Here is a 19,728-nt window from a genome sequence, read left to right as displayed (position 1 = left end):
AAACATAGCTAATAAGACATAATAAAAACTCACAACAATAATACAACATAATAATAAAATGGGTAATGGAGGTCTTCACTCTTCCATTCTACCCTTGCCTTTTCCCTCGGGGTACATCTTCCCCTTGTTCTTCTTGTTGGCCCGCCTAGCTTGAACTTCCTCTTCGGAACGAATCCTCAACAGATCTACAACGGCGACGACCTCCGGTATATTGCAAGACCCCATGTTCGGTCCAAAACGAGCCCATGCACGGCCCACTACATTTTTGGGACCCGAGCTTCTCCTCTTTGGTGGCCTCATCACATCCGGGGTAACTCCATCAACATAATCCTCAAAGAAGGCACGGTTGGCCTTGCCAACCTCTCGATACTTCCAAGTCGACAACCTCGTCCTTACGGTATTTGGGCCTCTCTTCCAAGGACGAAGCTCTTGACCACTTGACATAATCGGGAGTCACCCATGTCATGGCAACGGGGTTTGGCACCTCCCAAAGCGGCCGAGCGGATTTGGACCTTTCATCATTTCTTTACATTTTAAAAATAAATTTATTAGTCACCAACACAAAGTCATCCTTGGTTCTACATACCATGTCGGATTTTAATACGAGTACGATGATAAGTATCGACTAATTATATTCAAATGAACTTAAAACAATTAGTTCATAATCATTTTCAAAATTATTCATGTCAAGTTTACAAAGTCGAACCCGACATCGAATATCGTCAAAACAATGACGATTATTCAAGTCTCGTTCTTCAAATCAACACAAAAGCGGCCTAAACGGCCTTTTCAAACCAAAACGGGTCAAATACCCATTTTTTAACACGTTTTGTAAACGTTTTTCAATAGTCAGAACACGTCATATACCGTTGACTGACCTGCGCCTAAACAGGCCATTTCTTTTTCTATTTTCAAACCAAGGGAGACCCCCTTACATCGCCAATAGGCTCGCGCCTATTCTCGCCGTCAGTGTGGTCTGTTCCCCTTCCAGCATTGGTCTAAGACGATCCCGACTCCGGCTAACCCGGATATAGGACGGATCAGACGACTAATTTGCTCATTCAAAAACCGTGTTTGCAAAATGCCTTAATAAGACAAATGGATCACGTTATGCACCACAAACCTAATTTGGTAAATGGATGTTTAATTTCCGTCTTGCATGCAAATCAACCATAAATCCAACTCGACATCTTATACTTGATATTTGGATTAAATCAACCGACTTAGAAAGCTCTCACATGTTAGGTTTAAACTATTGGATGCGCATTCATGCATTTAAACCGTTTTATCAACTTTTGCATTCAACCAACCAAGATCGATCAGTAGAGGCCGCTACCGCGGGCGAGATTGGGTGTCTGATTAAAGGGCTTCCCAATACGTATCTTCACCTCTTACTCAGAAACTTTGAATAGTGGACGGCCTTATCCAGGACGTACGAGAGTCATTCTAGAGATAGGATGCTAAAGAGGGACGATTCCTTATCTCTAGTACCTATGTCAAACACTGCTTTGTGCTTCATTTGACCGAGGTATAAAGTGGATTCGAACAGGTTCCAAGCATCCCAAAAATGCTTGGTGGCGACTCCGAACATCTCTAATCGTTTCGAGACCCTTGCCGAGACGAAACCGACCAATCTAAAACGATCCGGTCGAAAGCATACTTTTACGCCGCCGAGCGTGGCTTTCTAGACCGTTGCATGTCCACTGATTGGCTTGGCGTGCAGGTGGCACGTGACTACGGGCTGGTATGTGGCCCAAATCCACAGACCGGCTCGTGGCGCATGTCCACAATAAGTCTCATTAAATCTCGTTGTGTTGTTATTTAATTACGATTTTGGCAAGTTAACATGGATTCACTACAAAATGTTGTTAGAAATCTGCCTGGACCAGTTGACATGTAAAAAATTCTTATAAATTAGTTATTAGTGCTTTGGACCTAATTCCAACTCTCACACTTCGATAACTCTCTGTATTTTCTAAAAAAGTATAATAACTAAGAAATCGGTTAAGTGGTTATTTATTGGTGATTTTTGGAAGCTACAACATATTTTCTAATACTTGAACATGTCTATTTTGATGACAAGAAATTTGTACAAATGCTTCACAGTTCCATAGTCTCTGTTGTTATTGTTGGCATGATTGATTTCAGAATTGGATGACGATAAACATGTACAAGGTTTCTAAACTAGTAATAACATGAATACGAATTGCGTAGTATATATGGAGATTGTATGAGTTATTGTTGCATGTAGCCTTGAATCCGCTATAATCGTTGCATACATTGTCTGACCCTGCTGCCAACGAGAGAAAAGTCGATCGACCAAAATTTTCAGTCGATCGTCTAAATCGTATTTGGGGAAAATTCATCGACTGACCTATTTGTCGATCGACTAATGACCCTCATCGATCGACTTAATTGACAGACAGAAGCTTTTACGGGCATGACTGGCGTTTAGATTTGCGTGGCTAGCGATATGAGGATGTGTTTAGCCTTGTTTATAAGCATAAATTACGTGCTAACAATGAGATATTACCTAGTTTTGTCGTGATGTATGAATTACTATAACAATAGCTCTTGGTATAGACGGGTGGGGCGAATAGACGGATAAAGACCTCTAATAAAATGGATAGGGGGGACAAGGTGGGACACCCCCCATGTGCTTCCCACTTTATGGCAAATGGGTATTTTGTGAGGGAAAATGGTATCCGTCTATACGAATAGACGGATAGTGTCCGTCTATAATGAGAATTTGTGTTACTATAATATTCTAGAATCTATTACTTTAAGCGTGTGTTTGACCTAGTTTGCAAAAGTGTTTTTGGACTCAAAAAAACTTTTTGGCCAAACACATAATTTTCTAAAAGTTAAACAAAAATTCTCAAAAGCTAAAAATCCATATTTTTCCCATAGAAATAGAAGCAGCTATTTGTTATTTCTGCTTTTGAAAAACACTTTTGAAAAATTAAGCTTGAAAAACAAAAACTCATTTTTGATAATCGAGGCCAAACATGCTCTAACTGTGCTTGTGATTAATAACCCTTGTTATGGTCATAACTTTACTCGTAATGATAGAGAGTGTCGGACTTGAACATATTTGACAACTAGTAAAATTTTATTGGGAGTCGTAATAAAGAGGTATATAAGAGAACTAAAATGTGAGCTACGAGTCAAGTAATTCCTTTGTATGCTAACTCGGTGATGCACTATATTTTGGATTACATTCGTGAGTATAATGAGATACTATAATATGTGTATGTTGAAGTTACTAACATGCGATGAAATTTCATTCTTAATTGTCTTTTGCGTTCTTTATTTAGTCATTCTTATTAATAATGATTGTTTGACTATGTACTGTCATTCTAATCTAATGACCATGTATAATAGCCATCCTAATTTAATATCTATAAGTTCAACCAAATTTCATAATATAACACTGACAGTAAAGTGCTTGTAAAATTTACTTGAAAATGAGAGCATGTAATTTGAGCTGTTACTAGAGTTTTTGTGTTATAATAATTAATCTAGAATAATAATTTGACCTTTAGGTATGTTGTGAAATTTAGAATTTGATTCAGAATCGTGGGTAATTGCCTTTACTTTAAAATTTGAATCATATGCTTGATAAAATGTTATTAAGAGATGTGTTGCTGTCTAAACTGTCTTTAAAACAATGTTATGGTCGTGTTAACTATAATTGAATTTGATTGTGTAAAGGATATAAGAATGAAGCAATGTGATAATTCTAGTTGTCTAGGGAGGAGCCCTGATGTTAGAGTAATTATCATTTGATTGTGTAAAGGATATAAGAATGAAGGAAGTTGACATATTGCAGAATATGAGATGAGACTTTAACTTCCATATTGTTTGATTTGAATTGAGTTAAATTAAATTTGTAATAATTTGTGACCTGGATTTTTATGTGTAATTATGTTTTAAGATTTGTGTTAAAGTATATAACATCAGTTTTAGTATGATATTACGAGTTATTGGTATGATAATTTATTATAAGCGGTTTATAATGTGGACGACGATTAATAACCAAGTGTCTTAACGGTATGGCTTCACAACATTCATAGGGTTAGATAAACTAAAACGGTGTTCTAAAGAATTGTGTCATGAATTATGGGTTAATATGTTCTTGTCATGCTAGGTTACAGTTATAAGGTCAAGTGATTATATGGTAAGACCGATATACGATAAGCTGGTGTAAGTTATTAACACACTAAGACCTGACTGAGTCGAATTATATGTGAACGTTGAGAACTGATAATGTAATTTACTGACTAGCGTAAGTTTTATACCAACATGGTTATCTGAAATGTCAGATAGTGTCTTGTAAATTTATTACAAGGCTTGAATAGTGTTTAATGACATTCCCGCAGTTAAGACTACCCTTATCATCAATTAGGTAATGTTTGTCTGTGTTATAATATGTACACACATATATGTACATATATATTTATAACTATATGTATATATATACATATATACATATATATAAAGGAAATATTTAGATTCGACATAGAATATTATGGCTAGATAAAATATTTCTTGGTCCAAAAAGTATAAATTATTGACGAAAACCGAGACGAGAAATATTTTATTAATTTTCATGCACCTACTCTTCATTTTCATGTATCTAACAATTTTCATGCACCTAGAACTCGTTTTCGTTCACCTAGAGCTTGAGTTTTTCATGAACCTAGTAATCATTTTCGTGCATATAACAATTTTCATGCACCTAGTATTCGTTTTCGTGTATATATAGCCATTTTAATATACCCAATTGTATTTTTGTACATTAAGTTTATATTTTGTTAATAAAATCAATAAATTTTGTTTAGCTATACTAAAAATATGTTTGAATAAACTTATCTAAGGGTCCATCAAAATTTTCGGAGTAAGATTTGATGAAGATTTAGTAAGGGTTCTCACGGTTCTCATTATGTTAATGGTTCTCACTAGATCCTGGCCTTATATATATATATATATATATATATATATATATATATATATATATATATATATATATATATATATATATATATATATATATATATATATATATATATATATATATAGGCGGGATCTCGTGAGTTGAGTTCTTACGGTGAGTTGTGAGTTTGGAAAATCTGGACCATTAGATTAAAGGAAAACAAGGACTAAGATGAAATAAAAAAAATCAAAGCCCGACAAAAACTCGTTCGTCCTCTTTCCATTCCAGCCAGAAAAAATACATTAGACAACCGTAGAATTTGGGGAAAATAAAGTAGCAGCTTCTCAATTTCTACAATTAACAATTAATAATCAATTCATCATTCTTCCTAATCCATGAAAATTCTCTCTTCAAACCGTCTTTGAATCAGATTCACGTCAAATTACAACTCACAAACATCCTGTTCAAGATCAGTCGCTAATTGTGAAGATAATTTGATTGCGAATCCATCTATTTGATTCAGATCTCCTATTCTTTTGTTGAAATTCTATGTAAATTTCGTTCTTTCTGATGATTTTTAATTGATTAGTGTTTGCTTTAGTAATTAATTCATTATCTAGTTTTAATTTGTGGTTATTGTGTATGACTTCGACAGTGATGAACACGGTCAATCTTCAGAAGGCAGCTGTTTAGGCGACAGAGATAAGCAGGGGAGCGACTAAGTGGTGCCATCATGGTACTCAGCAAGCGGTGAGCGTGACAGTGTATATGAGTTATGAACGGTGGTGGTTGGTGATTGTGGTCGGGCTCGGGCTCGGGTTATGAACGGTGGTGGTTGGTGATTGCTCAAGGATCCGAGAAGATGGTTATTGTCAGGCTCGATTATGAATGGTCGGCTGGTGGATTTTGTTGTTGTTTTAGCACGGATTCGCAAGTGTGTGAATGAGGGACGAAGGTGAACCGTTGTGGTTGATTGATGACGAAATTGAGTAGTGGTAGCTGCTCTTGATCGATGTTGCTCGCAGGTCGAAATTGAACCATGAAATGACAGCCATGGTTGTCGAAACATGGTGTTTAATGCGGCGTCGAGGTGAGAAAATGAAGCTAGATATGGTGCTCGTTTTCTGGGCTGCTCGTGGCGGTGCGATTCAAGGAGTTCCGTTGTCTTATTAACAACGGTCGTCCCATCAGAAAAGGGAAATCAGTCAGCGTCAAGTATTGCTTTTTACAGCGTACCGATGTGATCCCTCAGAAATCTAAGATTTCCTGCTGGTACATGCCCTTCTTGTTTTTCTTTTTAATATTTTTAAGAGTCTGGTTTTCAGAGAAGTCTGGAAATTATAAGGAGGGGTTTATATGGGTGTTTATGATTGAGATGCAGCAAGCGGATATGCTGGAAAAAGCGTCATTGATTCAGATGCTTGTGACTGTGTTTTGACGAATGGAGGCAGATTCTTCAACTCCTCCGATACAGCTAATTGTGGTGGCGGAGCTTATGGCTGCTCCGGATGAAGGAGGCATCGGTGGCGGAGGTACTGATGGTGTGACGCGGCAGGTGCGTGGGTTTATTACTAGGATAATGCAGGATATTGATGGCGTGTTGAATACCGTGGTTGGAGGTGGCGAGAAAGGGAATGTTAAGTTGTTGAAGTTCTGAGCTCAAATGTTAAATTGTTCACTTTTTTTGTCTTTGTATATTGTCTTGCTTGTTTTAGATTAATACTCCTGAAACGACTCTGGATTATGACTATAATTGATGTTTGTGGTTCTCAAAAATTCATATACATACTGTGTTTTCGATGTGTTGGGCTATGTTTGCATTATAACACGTGGAATAACATCACAATAACATGCGGTAAAAAAAAGATTAAAAAAAATCAAAGTAGTAACAAAAAATCAAAGTTACACCGGAATAACATTACAATAACAGCACAATAACATGCGATAAAAAAGAGTAAAAAAATCAAAGTAGTAAAAAAATCAAAGTGACAACGGAATAACATCACAATAACAGCACAATAACATGCGGTAAAAAAAGATTAAAAAAATCAAAGTAGTAAAAAAATCAAAGTGACACCGGAATAACATCACAATAACAGCAGAATAACAGTAGAATAACAGCACAATGACACGTGGTAAATAAAAAGGGAAAAAAATCAAAGACGTAAAAAAAATCAAAGTGGCACCGGAATAACATCACAATAATACCAGAATAACAGCACAATAACATGCGGTAAAAAAAGAGTAAAAAAATCAAAGTGACACTGCAATAACATCACAATAACAGCAGAATAACAGTAGAATAACATCACAATAACACGTGGTAAAAAATGAAAAAAAAAATCATAGTCGTAAAAAAAATCAAAGTAACAGCAGAATAACATCACAATAACAGCGGAATGACAATAACAGCACAATAACATGTGGTAAAAAAAAGAGAATAAAAAATCAAAGTCGTTAAAAAATCAAGTTAAAAAAAGCACAATAACAGCATAATAACACGAGGTAAAAAAAATTAGAGTGAAAAAAATTCAAGCAAAAAAAAATTTGGTACAAAAAGAAAAATAAAAAAAGGTAACATAATGAGAAAATTAGAGAAAAACATAAGAGAAAAAAAAAATAAAAGTTGTAAAAAAAAGCATAATAACACGAGGTAAAAGAAAATGAGAGAAAAAAAATTAAATTAAAAAAAAAAAAAGAGTAGCACTAGAAAAAAGAGATAAAAAAACTAAATAACAATGTTTTTATATGATAACTAAGATTAATCTTGGCCACTCATCTCTAATTTAATCTAATGGTTGAGATTCCCCCAACTCACAACTCTTCATAAGAACCAAAATCACCAAATCCAATCTCTCTCTCTCTCTCTCTATATATATATATATATATATATATGTATGATATATATATATATATATATATATATATATATATATATATATATATATATATATATATATATATATAATATATATATATATATATATATATATATATATATATATATAGAGAGAGAGAGAGAGAGAGAGAGAGAGAGAGAGAGAGAGAGAGAAGGGTTCTTCTAAGGCCACTACATCTAATAAGTCCCTAAGTCCTTATAAGGACCTTAGAATGGAAGGGATGGAGGGATGAGATTTCATCTTGATGGAGGGCCACAAATCTCCCTCACTAATCTCCCTCACTAATCTTGTACAACTCCATCCTAATTTGTATAACTCTATCCTCATTCTAATTCTCCCAACTCACTCACTCATTATTCACTCTCTCACACTTCTCTCATCCTTCTTTCTCTCTCATTTTCCTCTCATTCTCTCAAAACAAAAAAAAAACCAAATAAAACACAAACTAAAAAAAACCAAAACACAAACAAAAAAATAAAAAATATACACAAATCCTCTCCTCTCCTTCTCGGTAACCACCAGCCCTCCGCCCTCCACTCGCCGCAGCCACCTCCACTCGCGCCCACCGCCACTGCCTCCACCACTACAACAACAACAACAACCACCACCGCAACCACAACAACAACAACAACAACAACAACAACCTTTTGCCACCCTCCTTTCCGTCTTCGTCCACCCACATTTGTCACCCTCCTCTCGATTTCATTGTTACTATTGTTTTTCTTTTTTTTTTGTTTTGTTTTTGTGTTGGTAATTTGGTTTTTATGGTTTATGCTATAAGATCCTTTCGTCGTTTTCACGTCGGTAAACAATGAAAAAAATATCTGTTTTGTGTTTGTGTTGGTTAATTTGGTAATTTGGTTTTTATGCTATACGATCCGTTTTATGGTTTTCGTCCTCCCTTTCTTTTTCTTTTTCTTTTTTCAGATTTCATGGTTTTTTGGTTTTCATTGTCTGGTAAACAATGAAACTTTAGTCCTTTTAAATCGTTTTCATTGTGCGGTAAATAATGAAAGTTTGGTTTTTTTTTTTTTTTTTTTTTTTTTTTTTCGGATCTACTTGTTGGTTTAATTATTAATTCTTATATTTTACGTGTTCGTTGAATCGTCTCACATGTAGTATTGTTTAATTATTAATTGTTGGTTTTACGGTGTAGGACGTAGGTAGTGTCATGGCTCATTCCTTTTTTCTCGTTTGTTTTTTTGTCATTTTTTCAGATTCATTTTTTTTGTTATTGTCATGGCTCATTCATACTATTAACCTCTAAAGTTATAAATTGTATAAATTGGAGTTATACATCTTGTCTATTAAAGTTATACACTGCGTGCATTAGAGTTATACACACGATATTTAAATTTGGTTTTTTTTATTGTTATTTGGTTTATTTCAGATTTCGGGTTGGGTTGGGTTGTTGGTTTTTTGGTTTTATTATTGTTATTTGGTTTTTTGTTTTTGTTATTATGAGTTTTTTTGGTTTTTGTTATTATTTAATTTTTTTTCAGATTTAATATTTGTTGATTAATTACGATTTTTCATATTTATTTGGTTTTTATAAAAGTTATACTATTTACGACTAAAGTTATACACTTAAAACATTAAAGTTATACACTGGGTGCATTAAAGTTATACATCTTGTCTATTAAAGTTATACACTGCGTGCATTAAAGTTATACAATTTTGGACTGAAGTTGTACTCTTATGGAATAAAGTTATACAATTTTGGACTAAAATTACACAAATTTGGACTGAAGTTATACAAATAAGGACTAAAGTTATACAAATAAGGACTAAAGTTATACAATTTTGGACTAAAGTTATACAAATTTAGACTACAATTATACAAAAAATGATTGAAGTTATACAAATAAGGACAAAAGTTATTCAAATAAGGACTAAAGTTATACAAAAATGGACTAAAGTTATACAAAAAGGATTTGAAGTTATACAAAAATAGACCAAAGTTATACAAAAAAAGACTAAAGTTATACAAAAATTGGACTAAAGTCATACAACAATGGACTAAAGTTATACAAAAATGAACCAAAGTTATACAAAAATGAACCAAAGTTATACAAAAATAGACCAGAGTTATACAAAAATGCACCAAAGTTATACAAAAAATGGACTAAAGTTATACAAAAAATTGGACTAAAGTTATACAAAAATTGGACTAAAGTTATACAAAAATGAACCAAAGTTATACAAAAATGAACCAAAGTTATACAAAAATTGACTAAAGTTAGTCCATATTTGTATAACTTTATTCCATATTTTGTATAACTTTAGTCCATTTTTGTATAACTTTGGTTCATTTTTGTATAACTTTGGTTCATTTTTGTATAACTTTAGTCCAATTTTTTGTATAACTTTAGTCCAATTTTTGTATAACTTTAGTCTTTTTTTGTATAACTTTGGTTTATTTTTGTATAACTTTGGTTCATGTTTGTATAACTTTAGTCCATTTTTGTATAACTTTGGTCCATTTTTGTATAACTTTAGTCCTTATTTGTATAACTTTAGCCCATATTTGTATAACTTTAATCTATTTCTGTATAACTTTGGTTCATTTTTGTATAACTTTGGTTCATTTTTGTATAACTTTGGTTCATTTTTGTATAACTTTCGTCCTTATTTGTATAACTTTAGCCCATATTTGTATAACTTTAATCCATATTTGTATAACTTTAGTCCATTTTTGTATAACTTTGGTTCATTTTTGTATAACTTTGGTTCATTTTTGTATAACTTTAGTCCAAATTTTGTATAACTTTAGTCTTTTTTTGTATAACTTTGGTCTATTTTTGTATAACTTTGGTTCATTTTTGTATAACTTTAGTCCATTTTTGTCTTAGATGAAAAAAAAGTATCTCACAAAAAAAAACGAGATTTATAACACGAAATCTTAAAAAAAACGTATAACAAGAAGGGATTTAAGAAAATGAATAAAAAATGAGAACTAACAAAATAAAAGACAACTAAAATAAAATAAAAGACAAAAAAATAATGAATGGAAAAAACAACTCAAAACATACAAATTAACACAAAACGGAAAAAAAAAAAAAAAAAAGTCAGCGGCGGTGGGGTGGCGGCGGCGGGTTGGTGGGTGGTTAGTTGGTGTCGGGTGGGGTGGTGGTGGGTGGTGGTGAATGAGGAAGAGAGGAATGAATGATTTATTTGAGTTTTTTGATTTATTTGGAATTTTTGGGTTTTTTATTTATTTGGATTTTTGGGTTTTTTTTATTTATTTGGGTTTTTTTTTTAGAGTTTGAGAGAAGAGAGAAAATGAAATGTGTAAGATGAAAGAGAAATGGATGAGTGGAAAACAAATATATAGTAAATTAGTGATTAATTAGAGTGGATTAGTGAATGAGGAGAGAGATGGTGAGATTAGCTTATAAACACACTTTTTTGGGGTTGATCTCATCCCTCCATCTCCCTCCATCCAATGGCTCATAATAGAACTTATGGACTTAATATATCTAAGGACCTTAGTTGATCTCTTCTCTCTCTCTCTCTCTCTCTCTCTCTATATATATATATATATATATATATATATATATATATATATATATATATATATAGTATTAGGATCATGTAAGTCCTCCTCTTACATGTGATTCCATAAGTCTCATTGTGAGCCTTTGGATCATGAAGATGAAGGGTGGAGATTAAACACCCAAAATGGTCATTAATAAGCTAATATACCACTCTCTCACTACCTATACTAATTAAACACCCAAATGTTTGTTTTTATTATTATTATTATTATTATTATGAACTAGATTTTTTTTTTGAATTTTTTTAGATCTTGTTTATATTTTTTTTTTGTCGGTAATGTTGGTGTTGTTGTTGGATGTCGGTGGTGGTACGGGTGTTGTGGGCGAACTCCTTTTTTCAGATCTCGTTTCATTTTTTTTTTATGTATTTTTTTTTTGTTTTTCAATTTTGGTGGTGTTATTATAAATTATATTTTGATTTTAATATTAAATCTACTAAATATGAAATATTTTGTTTATATTTTTTTTCTTAGTTCTTATTTTTATTTTGTGAGATATTTTTATTTTAGTTTTAGATCTACTAAATAGATCTAAGATTATTTGTTGATTTTAGTCTTAGATATATTTAAAATATAGTCTTATTTTTAAGGTATTACACTTTTTCCATTAAAATTACACTTTTTTTTAATTAAAATTGCACTTTTTTCTATTAAAGTTACATTTTTCTCTATTATTAAAGTTACACTTTTCTTTATTAAAATTACACTTTTTTCTATTAAAATTACACTTTTTCCATTAAAATTACACTTTTTTTTATTAAAATTACACTTTTTTCTATTAAAGTTACACTCTTTCTATTAAAGTTATATTTTTCTCTATTATTAAAGTTACACTTTTCTTTATTAAAATTACACTTTTTTCTATTAAAATTACACTTTTTTCTGTTAAAATTACACTTTTTTCTGTTAAAATTACACTTTTTTCTGTTAAAATTACACTTTTCTCCATTACAATTACACTTTTTCTTCTTAAAATTACACTTTTTGTTGTTGTTAGAATTACACTTTTTTCTGTTAAAATTACACTTTTCTCCATTAAAATTACACTTTTTTCTATTAAAGTTACACTCTTTCTATTAAAGTTATATTTTTCTCTATTATTAAAGTTACACTTTTCTTTATTAAAATTACACTTTTTTCCTATTAAAATTACACTTTTTTTTGTTAAAATTACACTTTTTTCTGTTAAAATTACACTTTTCTCCATTACAATTATACTTTTTCTTCTTAAAATTACACTTTTTGTTGTTGTTAGGATTACACTTTTTTCTGTTAAAATTACACTTTTCTCCATTAAAATTACACTTTTTTCTGTTAAAATTATATTTTTTTCTGCTAGAATAACTCTTTTTTTGGCTAAAATTACACTTTTTCTGCTAGAATTACACTTACTTCTATTGGACTAATGTTACACTCTCAATTGACCTAGTCATATTCTCATATTCTCATTGGAATAATGTTACACTTTCAATGGACTAAAATTACATTCTCAGTGGACTGAAATTATACTTTTCTGGACTAAAATTACACTTTTCTGAACTAAAATTACATTCTCCTTGACTAAAATAACAATCTCATTGGACTAAAATTACACTTACCTGGACTAAAATAACACTTTTTGTCGTTAAAATAACACTCGTAAAATGCTAAATTACAAAAACTTGTGATAAAATTAAAAAAAATTCAAAATATTATTCGTTAAAATCACTCGAAAAAGACTGAAGTTAAACTTGTAAAACGTAAAATTCTCGTAAACATTCCTTAAAATTACACTTTTTGCTGTTAGAATTACACACGCAAAATCCTAAAATGTCGAAAACTTGTATCGAAAAAAAAAAACGAAAAAAACCGAAAGAGGAAAAATGTTAACAAAATTTTCATAAACTTTGAAGTATAAGACAAAAGGTGGTGTTTTTTTTTTTTTTTTTTTTGAAAGGAAACCCGAAGGTATTCTATAATAACGATAAATCAAAGATTACAGCACTATTCGCATTCGGAGGGAGTAGACCTTCCCAGACCGACCGACCCAAAACACGAGGAACTAAATGAGCTAAAGAATGAGCAACGCTATTGCTCGTGCGACAAGTATGAGACCAAGAAACAGAAATAAAGTTGGAACAAAACGATAAAATGTCATCAATAATAAGCGAAAACATGCTTCTGCCAATCTCCTTCCGGCGTAGCGCCTCCACGACTTGAAGGCAATCGCTCTCCACCTCCACCTGTTGATGTCCTCTACGCCTAGCTTCCTCCAAACCGTCCATTACCGCCACAGCTTCAGCGACATGAACCTCCCAAAAAACACCATGATTGTGCAAGAGACCCCATAGAACCTGACCTCCCTCATCCCAGCACACCACACCCGTTCTTACCTCCTCACCCTCCTTCACCCCCGCATCCACATTGATTTTAACAAAACCCCTCTTAGCCGGTTTCCAACCCTCCTGCCCCCCTCCTTCGTCAACACCCCTCCTTCCACGCCTCTTCACCTTTCCCACACATACATCCCCTCCCGCACCTTCAGCTAGCACATCACTTGCCCTCCTCACGATAACTCTCGGGTCAACCGGTAAACCATCAAAAATCACCTTGTTGCGATGTTCCCAGATTGCCCAGCACCCCACCATAACTTTTCCATATTCCATGACACCTAAATCGCTCCAAACCGCCTCAATCCATTCCTTAATATCAAGAGAGTCTCGTCCAACCTCCACCGCTAAGTCCAAACCCTCCTACACACAACCCGCCACACTGCAATCCTGAAACAAGTGGATACTAGATTCAGCACAAGAAAGACAAAAAGGGCATAAAAGAGACTCACCTCCTACTCGAGCGGCAATGTTTGCTTTAGTAGCTAGAGCTTCTCGACAAAGTTGCTAGAAGAAGAGCTTTACGCGTGGCCAAACCGGAGCTTTCCAGAGCTTGTTCCAAAGCGACTTCTCCCGCTCCCAACTCGACCCCTCTGCCATATCACAAGCCACTCCCAACATCATCCTATAAGCAGAACGGACCGTATAAAACCCATCATGCTCAAAGCCCCAATACCAATCATCCTTTGGTCTATTCAGACTAAGGCGAATACTAAGCACCTGCTCCACCTCGAATGGCAAAAGCACCTCAGCAAGACGCCCCCTATTCCAGCCACCCCCATTCGGATCCAACAACTCCGCCACACACATATTCTCACCCCCTCCACGCAGGGTGAAATGACCCGTCCCGTTTGAGTGCCCGGGATCCAAGCATGACCCCAAACTTTCGTTTCCAACCCATCGCCAATTCGCCTCCGCAAACCCTTCTCAACCATGGCCCTCGCCTCCATAATACCACGCCATGTATAGCTCGGTGCATGACCCATCGAAGCAGTCATGAAGTTGCCATTCGGATAGTACTTAGCCTTCATAAGACGGACCCATAAACAATCGGTATCAATCGCAAGCCTCCAGGCTTGTTTTCCTAAGAGGGCAAGATTAAAGTTTTCAAAATCACGAAAACCCAAACCTCCCATTGCCTTCGGTCTGCCCATTGCTTTCCACGAAACCCACGCCATACCCCGCTTCCCTTCCTCATGACCCCACCAAAACCGCGAAACCATCGATCGAAACTAATTGCAAAAGTTGACGGGAATTTTAAAAACACTCATCACATAGGTAGGGAGTGAATTGACAACTGCCTTTATAAGAACCTCCTTACCAGCCCTCGACAACAATTTCCCACGCCATCCTTGTAGCCTTTTGCACAGCTTATCTCGAATAATATCCGTCAGTTAATTGTGTATGATAATGAATTAGTGAATGTGGCTCACAGAATTAAAGCGGGATGGTTGAAATGGAAGAGTGCTTGAGGGTTTCTATGCGATAAAGATATGCCTCAAAGATTAAAGGAAAAATTTTATCGCACGGCAATTAGGCCTGCCTTTGTTTACGGCTCCGAGTGTTGGGCCGTGAAGCATTGTCACATTCAAAAGATGAGTGTGGCGGAGATGCGCATGTTGAGGTGGATGTGCGGACATACAAGGAAAGATCGGTTAAGGAATGAGGTGATTAGGGAAAAGGTAAAAGTGGCGCCAATAGAGGACAAGATGATGGAAAACCGACTAAGATGGTTTGGCCATGTGAGAAGGAGACCTATGGACGCACCAGTGAGGAGGTTGGAGACTTGGAGAATAGAAAAGGTCCCTAGAGGTAGAGGAAGACCGAGATAGACATGGTTGAGAGTGATAGAGCACGATATGAGAGTTCTGTGGCTTGAGGAGAGTATGGTGACGGAGAGGGCACAATGGAGGGAAATGATACATGTGGATTTTTAGTATTTGATGTTTTTTGACAGATTTAGTGTTTTTTTTTTTAATTTAAAGAAATTAATTTATTTATTTTTCTCTCCTTTATTACACTTTTTCACCAACCACTTTCTTATAGATTTTACCTGGTTCATTCCGGATCCTTAACTCTATTTCGGTTTTTAAAAATCGTTTTAATCTTTTATCTCGAATTAAATTTAGTTTTTATAAAAGAAAGACGGAATTCGATTTTAAAACCCCTAAGTTCACCTTGACTTTCCATTACATTTTCGTTTTTCCTTTTTGTTTTTCATCTTCTCTTTTTTATTCGCATTTTGAGGCGTGCGTTCACCCATGGACGGTTCGAAAAGATGATTCATGTCAGCCGACCCCAAATCATTTTGGGATTAAGGCTCTGATGTTGTTGTTGTTGTAATGAATTAGTGAATGTATTACTAAAGCTAGAGAGAGAAGTGAATTAATTAGTGTTATGTGTGTTTCTTGCTTTCAATCTCAACCTTCCACCATGCATGATCCAAGGGTTGTGGAAAGGACTCATGGACTCAAAGCATATGAAGGGACTCATTTGAACTTTACACTATATATATATATATATATATATATATATATATATATATATATAGAGAGAGAGAGAGAGAGAGAGAGAGAAGAGATCAACTAAGGCCATGTATATGTATTGAGTCCATAAGTTCTATTAAGGGCCATTAGATGGTGAAAATGGATGGCCAAGATCAACCCCAAAAAAGTGTGTTTAATAGCTAATCTCACCATCTCTCTCCTCCTTCACTAATCCACTCTAATTAATCACTAATTTACTATATATTTGTTTTCCACTCATCCATTTCTCTCTCATCTTACACATTTCATTTCTCTCTTCTCTCAAACTCTAAAAAAAACCCAAATAAATAAAAAAAACCCAAAAATCCAAATAAATAAATAAAACTCAAAAAATCCAAATAAATAAAAAAACCCAAAAAATCCAAATAAATCAAAAAACCCAAATAAATCATTCATTCATCTCTTCCTCATTCACCACTACCCACCACTATCCCACCCGACACCACCCACCGCCCACCTCCACCGCCACCCACCACCAACCTCCACCACCGTCGTCGGTAAATTCTATAAAATCGTTTTTTTTTTTCAGATTTTGGTGATATACTTTTTTTCATCTAAGATCTACTAAAATATTTTTCATAAAAGTTGTTATTTTAATCTTAACTATATAAAAATTCTTATAATTTGTTGATTTTTAATCTTATATTTCACATTTTTATATAAAAATGATATAATGACTAAAGTATACACAGTTATGGACAAAAGTTATACAAATAAGGACTAAAGTTATACAAAAATTGACTAAAGTTATACAAATATGGACTAAAGTTATACAAATAAGGACTAAAGTTATACAAGAATTGGTCAAAGTTATACAAATATGGACTAAAGTTATACAAATAAGGACTAAAGTTATACAAATAAGGACTAAAGAAACACTAAAGTTATACAAATATGGACTAAAGTTATACAAATAAGGACTAAAGTTATACAAAAACGGACTAAAGTTATACAAATAAGGACTAAAGTTATACAAATAAGGACTAAAGTTATACAAAAATAGACTAAAGTTATACAAATAAGGACTAAAGTTATACCGTCGCCTTGATCATTAAAGAAGGGTCGGTACCTACTAATAGATGACCAATTTGAATAGTTGTTGTGTAGGTTAAGAGTTAACATGAGATAGTTGGTAGAAGAATTACAGTACTTTGTAAAGAATTATCTGAAACATTATATTTTTGCATAATGTATGTCAGTATTTTTGTTTACCTGCGTCCGTGTACACGCTTTTCTGCTCTAAGATGGTCATATCGGTATTATTTCATTTAAACGATTTTGAGATGAATCTGGAAAATAGTAACACAATCACGATATAAAGAAATGTGGTAAATGTCGAATGATGCATCGTTGCTTCTTTTAGAATGAAATCTGTTTCTATGCATCCGCGTGAACCGACTTGGTTACACTAGAAAAAAATACAGTTGTCAAGCTATTTGGGAGGTGAAATTATTATTATAATTGTCAAGAAACCATCTCAACCAAAAGCTTAAGCTGATGATTGAAGTTCCTTGATTCGTTTTATATTCTAACACTCCCCCTCACACGAAGGCCCTTTTTTTTTGGGCTTGAAGTGTGGGTGCGGCAGATTCTAGCTAACATTCGATTATCCACTTTAGAATAGAGGGGGTGAGATTCGAACCCGTGACCTTTTGGTCACCAGGCTCTGATATCATGTCAAGAAACCATCTCAACCAAAAGCTTAAGCTTAACCTTTTGGTCACCAGGGGGAGTGTTAGAATATAAAACGAATCAAGGAACTTCAATCATCAGCTTAAGCTTTTGGTTGAGATGGTTTCTTGACATGGTATTAGAGCCTGGTGACCAAAAGGTCACGGGTTCGAATCCCACCCCCTCTATTCTAAAGTGGATAATCATAACAGGCCAGGGAATCCCGCCTACACCCACACTTCAAGCCCAAAAAAGAAAAAAAAAAAGGCCTTCGTGTGAGGGGGAGTGTGAGAATATAAAAACGAATCAAGGAACTTCAACTATCAGCTTAAGCATTTGGTTGAGATGGTTTCTTGACAATAATAGATTGATGAGATAATATAAGAGTTGAGTTTTACTAAGTATCCTTAGTTTAATAATGGTGACGTATTAATATCGGGCTTTGTTAGCTGGGTTGTGTAACTTATGTGACATATGAATACAGTAATTTAATTGACCCAATCACGAATAGCTTATTGTCGACTGATAAGAGTCTAAAGAGTATTATATGGTTAATTGCATATTTTGGATGCATCATAATATGAATTGTGGTTACTAGCTTATTGCGCCATGGGAGTGGTAAATGTGATACGATGTGTTGTTGTAAGCTGACTCATGGGTGATTAAGTTGGAGCGACCATTTGTTAAAGCTAGAAATGAGTTATCATTGTTCCAATGTAGTTTGGTAGTCATAAGATGGTTGCTTATATTGAGAAAGGTTGAAATCAGTTTGGATTGGAATGAAAGTATGGTTCGGATGCGTCACCAGCTTACCCATCCCTTGTTTGAGACTTATAATTATGACAAGCATTCCGAACAGAGCAATAAATAGGACTATTTAATCAGGCATATTTGGTGTATCATGTGTTGTGGATCATAAATGATGAGATTTAACGAGTACGGCATAATATTAGAATTGTTCTAAATTGTGTTGGAATGTGTAAAACAGGTTGCATTCATAATTAATAAGAGAATGCTTGACCTTACTATTGGTGTTTACTGGATGATTGGATAGTTGTATGGACATTTTGTTCACTTAGCAATGGGCTGGTCTATGAGATTACGGGGACGTAACCTTATTTTAGGGAGGTAGGATGTATTACTACCACATTTTGCTACATGTTGTGACCCTGTTTACCTTATTTGAAGGTTTCTTAACATTGAAGGTTCATCTAGTTCGTTCACCTCGTTATTTTTCTATATTGTGTATACGGGGGTTATATTTGTGTCATGGTTGGCTCGTGGTGTTGTAACGGTTTTGGCTTTGTAATTGTGATATAGTGGTACTTGCGATATCCTCACTTATTTGTTTAAGTATGTGTTAGGTTATGGGACGTAACCTTATTTTTAGAGGGGTGGATTGTGATAGTACTACCATCTTGGACCCAATTATGTTGATAACTGGTTTGTGCGATAATTAGTTTGTGCATGTTGAGTCTAGATGGGTTTGTGTGTTCAGTTAGAATGACAATGATATGCCTAATATTTGGACGGGAGTATAGTGGCCTGTATCTTATGTGTGCAAACATCGGGACAAGGTTCTTTTTATGGGGAGAAGATTGTAATACCCGTCATTTCAAGGTTATAAGACCCTTTTCTGCGTCTAAGTAGTGAGTCGTCTAAGTAGTAAGTTGGAAAGATGGTCGCTCGCTTAAGGGTCAACTTCAAACTGTTATATCTAGATTTGTAAATCTCTGATGGTGGTGATTAG

At 34.2% G+C, this 19,728-nt stretch overlaps 1 protein-coding gene and 1 long non-coding RNA gene across 2 annotated transcripts; one reads left to right on the top strand and one right to left on the bottom strand.

Moving 5' to 3' along the window:
* The first annotated feature begins 5,168 nt into the window (after positions 1-5,168).
* On the top strand, positions 5,169-6,736 carry LOC141634210 (uncharacterized). Its single transcript, XR_012538964.1, has 2 exons — positions 5,169-6,208; positions 6,318-6,736. It is a non-coding gene; the product is annotated as an uncharacterized LOC141634210 (long non-coding RNA).
* A 6,608-nt stretch (positions 6,737-13,344) lies between these two features.
* On the bottom strand, positions 13,345-14,571 carry LOC141631361 (uncharacterized). The gene is made up of 2 exons (XM_074444044.1): positions 14,299-14,571; positions 13,345-14,124 (listed from the first exon to the last, which is right to left on the bottom strand). Exons 1-2 carry the CDS (start codon positions 14,569-14,571, stop codon positions 13,345-13,347), a joined length of 1,053 nt encoding a protein of 350 aa, XP_074300145.1.
* Between the last annotated feature and the right edge of the window lie 5,157 nt (positions 14,572-19,728).

This window comes from Silene latifolia, chromosome Y (assembly GCF_048544455.1).
Source record: "Silene latifolia isolate original U9 population chromosome Y, ASM4854445v1, whole genome shotgun sequence".
Lineage (NCBI taxonomy): Eukaryota > Viridiplantae > Streptophyta > Magnoliopsida > Caryophyllales > Caryophyllaceae > Silene > Silene latifolia.
The sequence above is the reverse complement of the archived record's forward strand: the minus strand, read 5'-3'. Positions and strand labels throughout refer to the sequence as shown.